Source organism: Heteronotia binoei, chromosome 14, assembly GCF_032191835.1.
Source record: "Heteronotia binoei isolate CCM8104 ecotype False Entrance Well chromosome 14, APGP_CSIRO_Hbin_v1, whole genome shotgun sequence".
NCBI classification, from domain to species: Eukaryota; Metazoa; Chordata; class Lepidosauria; order Squamata; family Gekkonidae; genus Heteronotia; species Heteronotia binoei.
This window is the reverse complement of record NC_083236.1, coordinates 11003868-11018916: the sequence shown is the minus strand read 5'-3', so window position 1 is coordinate 11018916 and position 15049 is coordinate 11003868. Positions and strand designations below refer to the sequence as shown.

Genomic DNA, 15049 nt, shown 5'->3' with positions numbered 1-15049 from the left:
AGCCACAGAACCTCCATCTTAATTCGATTCAGTCTCAATTGGCTCTTCTTCAACCAACCCACCACAGCTAGGCCCTCGTCCTGCCTGATAGATCAATCCAGACAACAAACTAACGGAAAATTGTTCTAAACATTACATATATTTTCAAAAGGTATCAATGTGTTTGGATCTTGTGGTTGTACTGTGAGAGTATAAGTATGGTATAGTGACTGGATTGGGAACTGGGAGTGTCAGGCTAGTATCTGGGAGACTCCGGTTTGAATTCCCACTCTACCATGGATGCTTGCTAGGTGACCTTGTGCTTGTCACATACTCTTGGCCTAACCTACCTCACAAGGTTGTTCTAAGGAGAATGATATTGTAAGCCACCCCAGGTCCCTGTTGGGATGAAAGGCAGGGTACAAATCAAGTAAATAAAATAACAAAATATTATTTATTTGTCTAAGAGAAACCAGAGGTAGCACAGAATCGGCATTTTTCATTTATTACTGCTGCCTGGGCAACCCAGTAGCACTTTTCTCAACTACTGCCTGTTTGCCTAGATCAGGGGTGGGAAACCTCCGGTCTGTGGGCCGTTTATGGCTCGTGAGACCCCTTCGACTGGCCCACAGCAGCCTCCCCAGGCCCAGCTGGCCCGCGGGGATCTCCGGGCTGTGCTGTGTGCCAGTTTCCCGGGCCCAGCTGGCCAGCAGCAATCGCAGGGCTGTGCACCAGCCTCCCCATTCCTAGCTGGCCAGTGGTGATCCCTGGGCCAGGCGCTCTGCGATTCCCACCAGGCAGCTGGGCCTGGGGAGGATGGCGCGCAGCCTGGAGAATGCTGCTGGCTGGGCAGGAAGGCCTGCCTCCCCACCCCACTGTGTGCCGGCCTCCCCGCCCAGTCAGTGGTGAAGGGGAATTGGAGTCCTTGCATTTTCTTTTTTTCAAAAAATTATATAGGTCATATTAGCAGGGACACACATAATTTTTTGAAAAAAGAAAATGCAAGAACTCCAATCTTGTACACGCTACCGAAAATCCATAAGGGCGGACATCCTTCACCAGGAAGACCTATAGTGTCTGGGAATGACTCATTACTTGAACCTATATCACAATATATAGACACATTTTTGAGACCAACCGTACAGCAGACGAGATCATACATCAGGAACACTGAAAGGTGGGAACAGGTATCGATATAAGGGAAGGAGGCTGAGACAAGGTGGTGCTCGGCCACCTTCCAGTCTGTGTCCTATCCCGACGGTGACAGGTAGTGGGATCAGGCTAAATTACTCACCTCCGTCATTGGTGTTATGCAACACCAGGTCCATAAACAATAAGACCTCAGTCCTCCAAGAGTTTTTACTCGAGCAGGATGTGGACCTGGCTTGCATGACTGAGACCTGGGTGCGAGAGGGAGAGACTGTAGCCTTCTCCCAGACGGCTCCCCCGGGTTACTCAGTCTTTCACCAATCACGAACTAGCAGGTGGGGTGGAGGGGTTGCTCTATTCATACGAGAGGCTTACTCATTTCGGGCTCTCCTAGCCCCAGAGATCAAAGGTATTGAATGTGCTGGCCTACCGTGGAACGTTGGGGAGGGGTTGGCGATATGGCTGGTGTACCGTCCACCTAACGCGCCAGTCAGTGCCTTACCATCCCTGATGGAGGCCATAGCAGGCTGGGCATTGGAGTACCCAAGGCTTGTGATCCTGGGTGACTTCAATGTCCATGCTGACGATGCGGCCTCCAGTCAGGCGATGGACCTAGCATCATCCATGGCAACACTGGGGCTCTCCCAATTTGTTACATTGCCCACTCACCAGGCGGGGCACATGTTAGATTTGATCTTTGTGGCTGGGTTTTGGTGGATGAAATTACTGCTGAGGCAGTGCCATGGTCGGACTACTTTGCCCTTAAGGCTCGTGTAGATGTCCCACCCCAAGCCCGTTTGGGCAGTGAGCTTATTTTGGCTCGCCCGTGGAGTCTGATGGACCCGGAGCGGTTCCAAATGGCTCTGTGGGATCCCTGGCGATTCTCTTGATGACCTGATTGAGTCTTGGCAGGGCAGACTCTCCAGAGCCACTGATGAGATCAGACCTCGGCGCCCTCTTGTGTTAAGCTGGTTCTCCCTAAGAGGCGGAGGACATTTTGGGTGTTTTCCTACCGTCCAATCAGGGAGGCAGGAATCTAAAAGATCTTCCTCTTCCTGTGGCTGTGGGAACCACCCCTCAGTTCTGTTCCTGCCTCAACAGGGAGAGCAAGTGTTAGAATAGGCTCTTATTCTTTTTTGAAAATAGACCTTTTTTCCCTTGAAAAACTTTCCTCAGATCCATCCTTTCCTTTTCCTACCTTTTCCCTTCTCCTCACCTGAAGCTTCTGCAGCCTTCTGCCTTTCGCTCGCCGGCTCTTCTCCGCACTTCTGTTACCCCTTCCCCCCTTCTCTTCTCCCTCTGCGAGAGGAGCAGCGCCACGGCAACTTCGAGCAAAGTTCAAGCCGCGGCGCAAAGAGGAGCCGCATGGCACGTCGGGGAAGAGATTCCTTCATGGATGATGACTCGGCGCCCGACGCATCGCGCGGGGCCGAAAGGCCGCTTCCCGGAGCCGGCATGACCTTGGGGCTTGCCTCGGCTGCCGGCAACGTGCCCTGTAGGGGCAGAAGAAATGAAAGGAAGCGGTGCTGGTCTTCGTCTGCAGCCGAGGAGGCTTCCTCAGGGCTGCGACCCGGCCACGACGGCCATTTTGAGCGCCGAAAGAAGGCGTGAAGGGAAGCGGACATACAGTCCGGCAGCCTCCAGCGGCGGGGGACCACGGATGCCAACCTCCAGGCAGGAGACCTCAGCTCCTTCGATGACCAGCCACCCCAGGAGGCATCGCAGACCTACCAGCCCCAGAGGGGCTTTGGTAACGTACCCACTATGGGACCCTCTTTACTTGCTGAATTTTTAGATACAATAAGGCAGACTGTGGGTGCTGCAGTTATGGCAGCCACCCATAAGAGACCAAGGTCCCCTAGCCCTGGTTCCTCCTCCAGGTCCCCATCACCCAAGAGGTCCAGGGGTCATTCTAAGGCCCCAAGGGGTTCCTTGGCCAGCGATTGCCTGGAGGGCGGGAGGTCCCAATATGAGGCTCTATCAGAGGAGTCTTATGAGGGAGAACGGGAGGAGGGCGAATTCCTCTCAGACGAAGAAATAGAGAGCACCTTGGTCCAAGAACCCTCCTCACGCTTTTTCAAACCAGAGGAGTTTCAAACTCTCCTCTCCAAAGTGCTAGCTGCCCTGGACCTTCAGGGGTCGCCCGAAAAACAGGAGGCATCTAGCCCCCTGACTAACCCCAAAAACAAGCCCAAGGGGAACACGGAGTTCTTTCCGAGGTACCGCTCTTCGGACAAGGTCTTCCCTTTCCCAGAATTCTTTGAACGCCAATTAAAATCAGAATGGGCCAAGCCAAGTGTCAGCAAGCAGGTCCCTAATTCCATCAAGAAATTGTATGAGCTTCCCTCCTTTGCTAACGACATGTTACAGGTACCCCTGGTGGATGCCCCAGTCGCAGCCTTACAGTCCCAGGGGTTGCTAGCTGAGGACGGCCAGGGTTCAGTCCCTGACAGTTGGGACAGAAAAATCGACCTAGCCTTGAGGAGGAGCCACGAGGCTACAGCCCTGGCCATCAAGGCAGCTGCTGCTAATTCCATAGTGGCTAGGGCAGCAATAGTGTGGGTCAGACGCCTATCACAACTCGTACCAGACACGGATAAGAGGGTTCTGGAAGGCACCAGCAGACTCCTACGGGCAGCAGAGTTCTCAGCGGACGCCTCCCTGGACTCTCTTTCATTCTCAGCTAGGGCGATGGCGGCTAACACCGTGGCGAGAAGGGGCCTATGGCTGAGAGCCTGGCCAGCTGACACCCACTCAAAGTCAATTGTGTCAGGCTATCCCTTTCAAGGAGAGAAGCTGTTCGGAGACTCCCTGGAGAAGATCCTGGTGGAGACGCGGGACAAAAAGAAGGCCATGCCAAAATTTCTGAGGCGGCCCGACAGACGGGGGTTCGGCTCTAGCTCCTTTCGTACCCCAACCAGCTTCTCCAAAACAAAACAAGAATACAGAAGACCAGTCTGGGGTCAACCCAAACAAAACTTTCGCAAAAACTTCTCCAACTCCCGATTCCAGAGGAACCAGCCCGACCGATCAGATAAGTTTGAGAGGGGCCCCAAGCCCAGTAAGGCATGACTGGGAGCGCATCCCAGTAGGGGGCCGCCTGCTTCACTTCCACCAAGCCTGGAGGGAGTCACGGGCAGACTCTTGGACTCTGGACATTGTTTCTCGGGGCTACCGGATAGAATTCAAGCGTTCACCCCCAGACCGCTTCATTATTTCTCCCCTTCGCTCGAACCCGGGATGGAGAGATGTCACCCTCAAAGCTATTTACCATCTCTTAGAGATCGCAGCTATAGAACAAGACCCCTTGAAGCAGAGGTATCAAGGTGTTTATTTGATCTTCTTCACAGTGCCCAAAAGGAATGGGGATTGGAGGGCGATCCTGGACTTGAAATTCCTGAACAAGAATATCAAACTCCGGCACTTCAGAATGGAGTCCATCAAGTCAATAACAGAAGCCCTACATCATCGGGATTATATGGCATCACTGGATCTAACAGAGGCCTACTTACACATCCCGATCCTACCCGCACATCGCAGGTTTCTTCGGTTTTGCGTGAACGGATCACACTACCAGTTCAGGGCCCTTCCATTCGGTCTGGCGACGGCGCTCCGGGTGTTCACCAAGGTCCTGGTGAATCTGATAGCGCACCTCAGGCAGAGGGGCATCCATGTGCACCTGTATCTCGACGACCTGTTGATAAGATCTTCGTCGAGAAAGGATGCAGAACTGGATGTCCAGCGCACTGTCAAATGTCTTCAACAGCATGGGTTCTTAATAAATCTCCCCAAAAGCCAACTGCACCCGACTCAGAGACTGGAACATCTGGGCATGATAATCGACACAAACTTGAACTCCATATTCCTCCCGGAGGACAAGATCTTAAAGACCAGGACGCTAGTGCAGCAAGTGATTCAAGGATCATCATCGACGCTCCTGACGCTAGCAAGGCTTATGGGTCTCCTGATCTCGAATCTCGAGGCGCTTCAGTGGGGCCGTTACCATACCAGGCAGTTACAGATGTTTCTACGCCCCTACCAACTCCAGATCATGGAGAGGCGCTCCATCTCTCTGACGGTACCTACGAAAGTCAAGGAGAGTCTTCTGTGGTGGACCAAGACCGCCAACCTCCGACAGGGGAGAATCTACGCCACGGAGGGAGAGTTGCAACTGTTCTCAGATGCCAGCCTCTCAGGTTGGGGAGCGACTCTCAACGAGGTTCCCACGCAGGGCCAGTGGTCAACCAAGGAGTCGACCCTTCCGATCAATCTTCTGGAGCTCCGGGCCATACGATTGGCGCTGCTCCACTTTCAGGACCAAGTGTCAGGACAGCACATGCTAGTGAGAACGGACAATATAGCGGCGAAAGCCTACTTAAACAATCAAGGGGGGTCCAGGTCCAGTTCCCTCCACAACGAGGCCGCAAAGTTGTTCGAATGGGCGGAACTCAATCTAAAATCGGTAAGAGCGGAGCACATCAAGGAGTCCAGCAATGTCCAAGCAGACTGGCTCAGTCGGGAGAGCATTCAGGCAGGGGAGTGGTCGCTCAACAGGGCTCTGTTTCTGAAGATAGTGGACCACTTCGGCCCGCCAGCACTGGACCTCTTTGCGTCTCACCAGAATCACCAACTCCCTCGGTTCTTCACGAGGTACTACCACAGTCGGGCGGAGGCCACAGACGCCTTAACATCCCCATGGCCGCAGGACCTCCTATACGCATTTCCTCCGATACCGGTCATCCCGAAGCTGCTCAGGAAGATCAGCCTGCTGGGGGCCAAGGTCATACTAGTTGCACCCTGGTGGCCTCGTCGTCCTTGGTTTTCTTCAATTCAACAGATGTCTATAGAAGAACCCCTCCGCCTGCCAGTTCAACCAGACATGCTGTTGCAGGGTCCAGTATGGCACCCCCATCCCGAATGGCTGGGTCTGACCGCGTGGAGGTTGAGAGGAGATCGTTGTTAGACCTAGGCTATACTAGTGATGTGACCAATACAATTCTGGCTTCCAGAAAAGAATCCACCACCCGGATCTATAACGTGTCTTGGAAGGCCTTCCACAGGTGGTGCAGGAGAAAGGATGTGGACCCGCTGCAGCCTACTGTCCCTAGGATTCTCCAATTTCTTCAGGACGGCCTCCAATCCGGGCTGAAACCAGCTACCCTCAGGCGGCAGGTTGCGGCCCTGGCATCAGTGCTCCAACAGGTAGATGGCGTTCACCTGCCATCTCATCCACACATCCGGCGGTTCCTTAGAGGGGCTTCTTTGAGTTCTCCACCACAAACGCACCGCTTCCCTACTTGGAGACTGAATACGGTGCTTTCGGCCCTGACTAATCCGCCCTTCGAGCCGTTAATGTCTGTGCCATTGAGGATAATGCGCATGAAGACGATATTCCTAGTTGCAATAACCTCGGCCAGAAGGGTCTCCGAAATCGGTGCGCTGTCAGTAAAGAAAGAGCTTTGCGTGTTTCACAAGGACAAGGTCGTCCTCTATCCGGACCCTACCTTCCATCCCAAGATTTCTTCTAGATTCCACCAAAGTCAGGAAATCAACCTACCATCCTTCTGCCCAGATCCTAAGCACCTGAAGGAGCGCACGTGGCATACCTTGGATGTACGCAGGGCAATCAAGATCTACCTGATTAGGACAGAGACATTTCGTAAGTCTGACACCATGTTTGTCAACGTGGCAGAGCCCAGAATGGGTCAGAAGATGTCCAAGTCGGCCATCGGTTATACCATCAAGCAGTGCATAACGGAGACGTACAAGGCCTTACACCTCAAGGTTCCACCAGGGATCACAGCACACTCGACCAGAAGCGCGGCCGCCGACGCGGCCTTTAATAAGAATGCCTCTGTCAAGGAGGTGTGCAAGGCAGCTACATGGTCATCTATATCCACCTTTATTCGTCACTATAAACTGAATGCCTAAGCATCAGTAGATGCGGCCTTCGGCAGACGAATCCTTCAACATGTCCTGCCCGAGTAGGGCGACCCCACCCGGCTTAACATACTGCTCTGGGAGCACCCAAGATGTCCTCCGCCTCTTAGGGAGAATGACCCTTGGCACTTACCATGAGGGGTCCTTCTCCTAAGAGGACAGGAGGACATCTTGCCCTCCCGTCTATCGCCCTACCTTGGGGCAGTCTGTTCCTATTTTTCGTCCTATATCCTACTACTGGTACTTCCTACCACTTATGCCTATTGCCTATTGACCTGTTTACCTCTTTCGTTTCCCTATTAGGGTTTATCTCGGCGGTCAGCCTGCCAAGTTAAGGCGGTTGTGGCTGACGTACTGTTAACTGTTTTTTGCATGAGAAGTTTTTTCTTTTACTAGATATTAGGTTTTTCGTACTGCTTCTTGGAGTCACCCAAAATGAGAGGTGGTTCCCACAGCCACAGGAAGAAGAAGATCTTTTAGATTCCTGCCTCCCTGATTGGACGGTGGGAAAACACCCAAGATGTCCTCCTGTCCTCTTAGGAGAAGGACCCCTCACGGTAAGTGCCAAGGGTCGTTCCGTGGTATACCCTGGAGTTGCGGAAGCTGAAACGAGGGCTCAGATGGTTAGAGAGGCAATGGCAGCGTACTTAAGATGAAGCGACTAGAACATCTTATAGAGAGTTCATGAGATCCTATGAGATGGCAGTCAAAGCCACCAAGAAGACTTACTTTGCTGCCAAGATTGCGTCTGCAAATTCGCGCCCGGCACAATTGTTTAGGATAATTCGAAATCTTACAACACTGCCGCAAGGCAGGTTAAATGCTAGGGAATTGGAGATAGGCTGTGAGGCTTTTGTGAAATTTTGTGCAGATAAGTTCTTGTCGCTCCTCTACGACCTTCCCGCCACATTGGATACAGTATGTGAACTCGAGGCCCTGTGTCTGTCTTCTGGATTAGTTCTGGATCACTTAGATATGCTCAGCTTGGAGGAAGTTGACAGAATCCTCTCTACTGTACACCCAACAACATGTGATCTGGACCCGTGCCCCTCCTGGCTAATTAAAGCTTGCCAGAGGGAGCTTAGATGTTCTATATGGGACATCGTAAATAGATCCCTCCCGGAAGGGCTTTTTCCAATGCCTTTTAAAAAGGCTGTGGTCCGCCCTCTCTTGAAAAAGATTACATCAGATCCGACTGAATTGGCTCACTTAATTGTGGAGTGCCACAGGGGGCGGTGCTCTCTCTGTTGTTATTTAACATCTACATGTGCCCCCTTGCCCAGATTGCCTGGAGGTAAGGGTTGGGTTGTCACCAGTATGCTGATGACATCCAACTCTATATACTGATGGAAAGCAGGCCTGACTGTGTCCCAGAAAATTTGGACCTGGCGTGGCAAGCTGTGGCAGGATGGCTCAGGATGAGTAGATTGAAGTTGAATCCAGCTAAGACAGAGGTCCTTTACTTGAGCCGTGGTGGTCTGGGAGGGGAAATTCTCCTACCAGCCTTTGATGGTGCGCCATTGAAAATGGCGTGCAAGGTCAAGAGCCTGGGGGTGCTGCTGGAGCCTGCCTTGTCAGTGGAGGCCCAGATAGCAGCCACTGCTAAATCTGCCTTTTTTCATCTTAGGCGGGCGAGGCAGTTGGCTCCCTTCCTGGAGCACGATGACCTGGCAACAGTGATCCATGCAATGGTCACCTCGAGATTGGACTACTGTAATGCACTCTACATGGGGCTGCCCTTGTGCCGAACCCAGAAACTGCAGCTGGTGCAGAACACCGCAGCCAGGCTACTTTTGGGGCTCCCTACATGGGAGCACATACAGCTGAGGCTGTGGGAACTGCATTGGCTGCCAATAGTATACTGGATTCATTACAAGGTGCCTACCTTAGGGACCGTCTGTCAAGCATGATATTTCTGAGGGGAGTCATGTGTGGAACAGATGCAAGAGGTGCCAGTAGGGATAGAGAACCACTGGGTCACTGAACTCTTTGTAATAGCCCCCTCTTCTTCCTTCAATATCATATTAGGGGTAGGGTGGTTGGCGAAGCATGAACCTGGTATTAAATGTGGGGAAAAAACCATAGACTTTACTGATAAAAAGTGTGAGCACCATCACTGGGACAGAGGCTGGGGAGCCAAGCCCCACCCCCTAGGAATGAAAAGCTGTGTTTGACAATAGAGGAGGTGCGGTCGATCCCTAAGGAATACAGAGACTTGAAAAGAGTGTTTAGTGAAGAGGAGGCAAATGAACTTCCTTCCCACAGAGATACTGATTGCGCTATAGAACTCATCCCAGGGCAGGAGCTCCCCAGAGCTAAGCTCTACTTGATGGGGTGGGCAGAAAAAGCCAAATTAAGGAAGTTTTTGGACAAAAATTTAAAAAGAGGTTTTATTCGGCCAGCCACGGCTCCTCACGCTGCTCCGGTGCTCTTCAGGAAGAAGAAGGATGGTGGGCTTCAGCTTTGCATGGATTTTCGAGGGATTAATGGGATTTCCACCTCAAACGCTTACCCCATCCCTCTGATCAAAGATCTGCTAAGCACAGTATCAGAGGAGAGGATTTTCACCATGCTAGACTTGCGAGACGCATATTTTCGGGTGCGCATAAAAGAGGGAGATGAATGGAAAAGGGCTTTCAATACCCCCATGGGCCGATTTAAATACTTAGTCATGCCATTTGGATTACAAGGGGCACCTGGAGTATTTATGAACTTTATAAATGAAATTCTACGAAAATACTTGTACAAAGGGGTCGTGGTGTACCTGGATGATATAATTATTTATTCCAAGGATTTACAATTGCATGTGAAATTAGTACAGGAAGTGCTAAGCACCCTATACGAACACCAACTGTATGTCAAGTTGACAAAGTGTGAATTCCACAAAACGGAGCTTGACTATTTAGGGTACCGAGTGTCCAAAAGGGGGTTGGCCATGGATCCCGCCAAAATCCAAGCAGTATTAGATTGGGAACCCCCAAGGACACATAGACAGCTCCAATCTTTCCTCGGTTTTGCAAATTTTTACTGTAATTTCATGCAAGGATTTGTGCAAACGATGTTGCCCCAACTGACCTTTTAAAGACTAAAGGAAAAGGGGCTGACGCCAAAAGACCAGGGGTTAAATTGGAATGGATAGCCAAATGCCAAGAAGCCTTTAATAAATTAAAGAGACTGTTCACCAGTGAGCCTATCCTCATTCACCCCAATGACTTAAAACCCTTTGTGGTCCAATGCGACGCCTCCAATGTCACTGTGGGAGCGATCCTGATGCAGCCCGATGAAGAGCCTTGTGCATATATCTCTAAAAAGTTTTCTCAAGAACGTAATCGGTCCGTTTGGGATAAAGAGGCGTTCGTGGTGATTTTTGCACTGAAAATCTGGAGGTCATGGTTAGAAGGGGCGAGGGTGCTGTTCGAAATCTAGACAGACCATAAAAATTTAGAGGCTCTCACAGGACGCAGGAAATTAACAGAAAAGCAGATTCGCTGGGCGGGCTTCTTCGCCAAGTTTGATTTTACCCTGAAACACATCCCGGGCTCTAAAAACTTTTTAGCCGATGCATTGTCTTGATTTCCCCAACATAATAGTCAAAGGGAAGAAGTCATTGACTCTTATTATCTCGCCAAGTCACTTGGGAGGGGCAGTAACCACCCGTTCCAAAGCGAAGCGAGAAAACCTAGAAAAGAAGTGGGGGGAAGAAAGACTGATTGCAGAAGTAGAGAAAGAAGGTGACCAGAAACCTGATGGTTATTAAGGGAGAAGGGGGGTTCTGGTACCAAGAGGGAAAGCTCTATGTACCCGAACGCCTGAGGAAAGAAGTGTTGGAATTTTGCCATAACAGTAAACTGTCTGGACATTTTGGGTATGTGAAAACATTGCATTTAGTGAATCAGCAGTTCTGGTGGCCATCCATGAAAAAAGACATTTAAAATTATGTGGCTTCATGCCCAGTATGTATAATGGCCAAGAAAAGGGGGGGGGGGGAACCCCGGGGGTTATTGCAACCTCTGGAAACCGCTACCAGACCATGGGCAATTGTATCGATGGACTTTATAATAGAGCTCCTGACGTCCCAGGGGAAAACGGTAATTTTGGTGGTGGTGGACACATTTTCGAAACAGGCACATTTCATTCCCTGCACCCAACTACCCACTGCAAAGAGACTAGCTCACTAGTTTTTCCAACATGTGGTTAAACTACACTCATTCCCAGATAAGGTCATTAGTGACAGAGGACCTCAGTTCGTTGCCAACTTTTGGTAGGAGTTCTGCAAGTTAACGAGAATAGAGCAAGGTCTGAGCTCGGAGTATCACCCCCAAACTGACGTACAGACGGAAAGGGTAAATGTGCTCCTAGAACAGTATTTACGGTGTTTTGTGAACCACCAACTATCAAACTGGGTGGAACTCTTACCTTTCGCAGAATATGGATATAACAACAGTGTGCATAGCTCCACCAAAACCTCTCCCTTTTTGGTGGTAAATTGGTACGAGGGGAAACCTTTCCCGTTACTACCGGGTGGAACCGTCCCGGAACTACCTTCCTCTTTCGAACATTGGTGGGGGAATTTGGGGAATACATGGAAAGTAATGCAAGAGAATCTAGAAGCAGCTAAAGACACGAGACATTATGACAAAAATCATGCTCCTGTGTGGGATTTTAAAGTAGGAGAGATGGTATTTTTGTCTACTAAGAATTTACCATTGCCTCAACCATCCAAAAAGCTGGCATATAAATTTCTTGGTCCTTCCAAAATAAAGAGAATAATCAACAAAGTGACAGTGGAATTGCAATTACCAAAAATGTTTAGTAAAATACACCCTGTTTTTCATTGCAGTCTTCTCCGTCAAGACCCTGCAGCTATGTTTTGGCACCCTCAACCACAAGCTCCACAACCTATCCAGATTGGGGGTCAGAGTCACCATGAAGTTAAAGAAATCTTAGATGCTAAGCTAAAACAGGGGGTGTTGTATTTTTTAATTAGATGGAAGCATTTCTCACTGAGCCACGACGAATGGGTAGAGAGCTCGAATGTACAAGCAAAAGACTTAATAAGAAAATTTTACAAGTTGCATCCCTCCAAGCCCCGAGCAGGATCTTAGAGGAGGCAGATTTCTGATTATTAATTTAGTATGCATTCTGTGCACATACTTCCCCCCTCCCTTCTGCTTTCCCTCTTTTCTGAATAAAGATCTCTCTTCAAAGTTCCCCTCACCTGTTGACTTTCAAGGATGCAGGATATGCAATTAATCTCCCTATTGTAAAGCAGAAATGCCTCTCCCCTGAGTTCCCATACATATCAGCAAGCCAGGAAGGTGTGGGAAACAGGAGATGTTGTAGTACCCAAATGATAGTTGATAGTATGCTTTGAACCCTCTATGCAATTCACATCTGTATGTTATGCTTTTGAAGTTATCTGAACGTTGCCTTTGAAGTAGCCTTTAAGATGCTATGCTAAGTAACATTCTGTATCACTTCCAAGGTATCGTTCCTTGGAGTAAGTATTGGATTATCAATAAAGCGAGTCTTTGATTTAAACAATAGCTCAATTATTCGAAATACCGATGCTTGACACCGTCTCTCCCCATATATTCCCCAGAGGGTATTGCGATCCGGCTATCAAAATCTTTTGGCAGTCCCCGGGCCAAAGGAGGCCAAACTGAAAGTCACCAGGGAAAGGGCCTTCTTGTTTACAGCTCCCCACTGGTGGAACCAATTACCGGAGGAAGTGCAGGCCTTGTGGAGCCTTACGCAGTTCCGAAAGACCTGCAAGACTACCCTCTTCCAACTGGCCTTTGCTTAATATGGAATTTACTGTAGAAGAAATACCATTGAAGATGATGAAGAAGATATTGGATTTATATCCCGCCCTCCACTCCGAAGAGTCTCAGAGCGGCTAACAATTTCCTTTAACTTCCTCCCCCACAACAAACACCCTTTGAGGTGGGTGGGGCTGGAGAGAGCTCTCCCCGCAGCTGCCCTTTCAAGGACAACTTCTGCCAGAGCTATGGCTGACCCAAGGCCATTCCAGCAGGTGCAAGTGGAGGAGTGGGGAATCAAACCCGGTTCTCCCAGATAAGAGTCCACACACTTAACCACTACACCAAACTGGCTCTCCAGTTGCCATGGAACAACTGTAAGATGGTCAGCACCGAGATCTTAGCACCAAATTAATTTGTTGGTTTTAATTAGATGATTTTAATGTAGGATAATAATATGTTAATATGACCTGTAATATGTTTTGTATATATTCTGTTTTAATTGTTGAAATGTAGCATACTATGTTATGCCATGTGAGCCGCCCTGAGCCTGCTCCGGCGGGGAGGGAGGGATACAAGTTAAAGATTATTTTTATTGCAGCATATTATTGGAACCGTCTGGGGCAGTGATGCTCTGTATTCTTGGTGCCTGGGGGGGCAATGTGGAAGGACTTCTAGCCCCACTTGTGAACCTCTTTTTTTTTTGGCCACTGTGTGACAGAGTGTTGGACTGGATGGGCCTTTGGCCTGATCCAACATGGCTTTTCTTATGTTCTTATCCTTCTGCTGCCATTGTGCTGTGCTTTTCTTTAACAAACTGTACCTCTAAGTATCCATATTGCTTTATTTATCCATGAGAAGTTAGGAACAAAGGAATCTGGAAGGCCCAGCTATTACATACAAACAGGTTTGTACAGTCAATATGGCTGTGTTTACTGACAGTCAAGGAAGCTGCAAATTTAGCACAATATGAGGTTCTTAGCTTGGGACATAATAATGTCAGCTCAAAGGCAGATAAAACAGTACTAAATTCACCCAAAACAATCTGCACATGACACTGATTTGCATAAAACTTTTCAAACTTACTTTGAACAACCATGATGCAAATATTCTGAGTGGCGGGATTAAAATGGGAGGTGAGGGAGTTGACTGGTTATCCAGACTGATCGCAAGATTGTCTCTTATCTAAATAAAAAAAAATCCAGGCAATTAGTCAAACATTCAAAATTTTAAGAAGAGAACATGAAACACAATGTTTCTTCCTTGCTTCTTGTAAATAAAGTACAGGCTTTCCCATTTTTGTTTTTTGGGCTACCCTCTTGGAAAACCCCAAACTCAACGTGGCTCAAAAGAGAATCTAGCTTGGACAAGAAGTCGCCTGTAGTTGTCATTGGCTTGGATCCTGCCTAGAATTTATATGGGTGCAAAGAGGAAGAACACTTTCCACCAGTTCTCCTCTCCCGTGGTAACCCTGTCCCCAACTATCCCCTCACTGCTCCTGAGTGACCCCCCCTCCCAGAATAGCTTAGGTGGAAATCAGAGTCCTCCCACAGGAGAGGGGAAATAAGTAAATATCACCCCCTCTTCAGCCCCACAGAAATTATAGGCTGGATCCAAGTCAGCCTCTTGCCACATCTTCATTACTCAGGGTATCACTGCAAGACCAGTTAAAATTCTCTCCTCACTGCAAATTATCTTTCTCCTTTTTCTCTGCACTGTCATGACAGGAAGATGGTCATGTCACTGGAATGCAGTTGATCAGATATAAGCTAGTCAAATCATGTCACTGCTCACATATAAAATGAAAGAGCTCTGTTAGCACAAACTAGTTTATCAGCAAACTAGTGAATAACACTTTTAAAGCTCTCCTAAATTTTATGAATGTGTTTACTAAGATAGTTGTTCCTTACTTCTCTTAGATCACAGGACTGGCTAAGCAATCGAAAATGAAACGTGTCTTGAAAAAATTAGGTCAGGAATAGCAAAATAAACTAAGCAGTTAGTTTATTTTGTATATGACATACTTTATTCCAGCAGTTTATTTTCGTGTTAGCCGTCCTGAGTTAAGAGCAAAGTCAAGGTACAAATATTTTAGTAAACACATTCATAAAATCTTAGGAAGAGCTTTAAAAAGTGTTATTCACTAGTTTGCTGATAAACTAGTTTGCTGCTTAACAGAGCTCTTTATTTTATTATGTGAGCAGCTAACATGATTTGAC

General features: G+C 48.8%; 1 protein-coding gene across 2 annotated transcripts in view; it reads right to left on the bottom strand.

Moving 5' to 3' along the window:
- The window catches only part of RALGAPA2 (Ral GTPase activating protein catalytic subunit alpha 2), a 380381-nt gene that overhangs the window by 228644 nt on the left and 136688 nt on the right, over positions 1 to 15049 (bottom strand). For both annotated transcript variants that reach the window (XM_060253668.1, XM_060253669.1), the window contains one exon: positions 13917 to 14015. In XM_060253668.1, coding sequence (XP_060109651.1) covers positions 13917 to 14015 — 99 coding nt within the window. The remainder of the gene's footprint in view (positions 1 to 13916; positions 14016 to 15049) is intronic.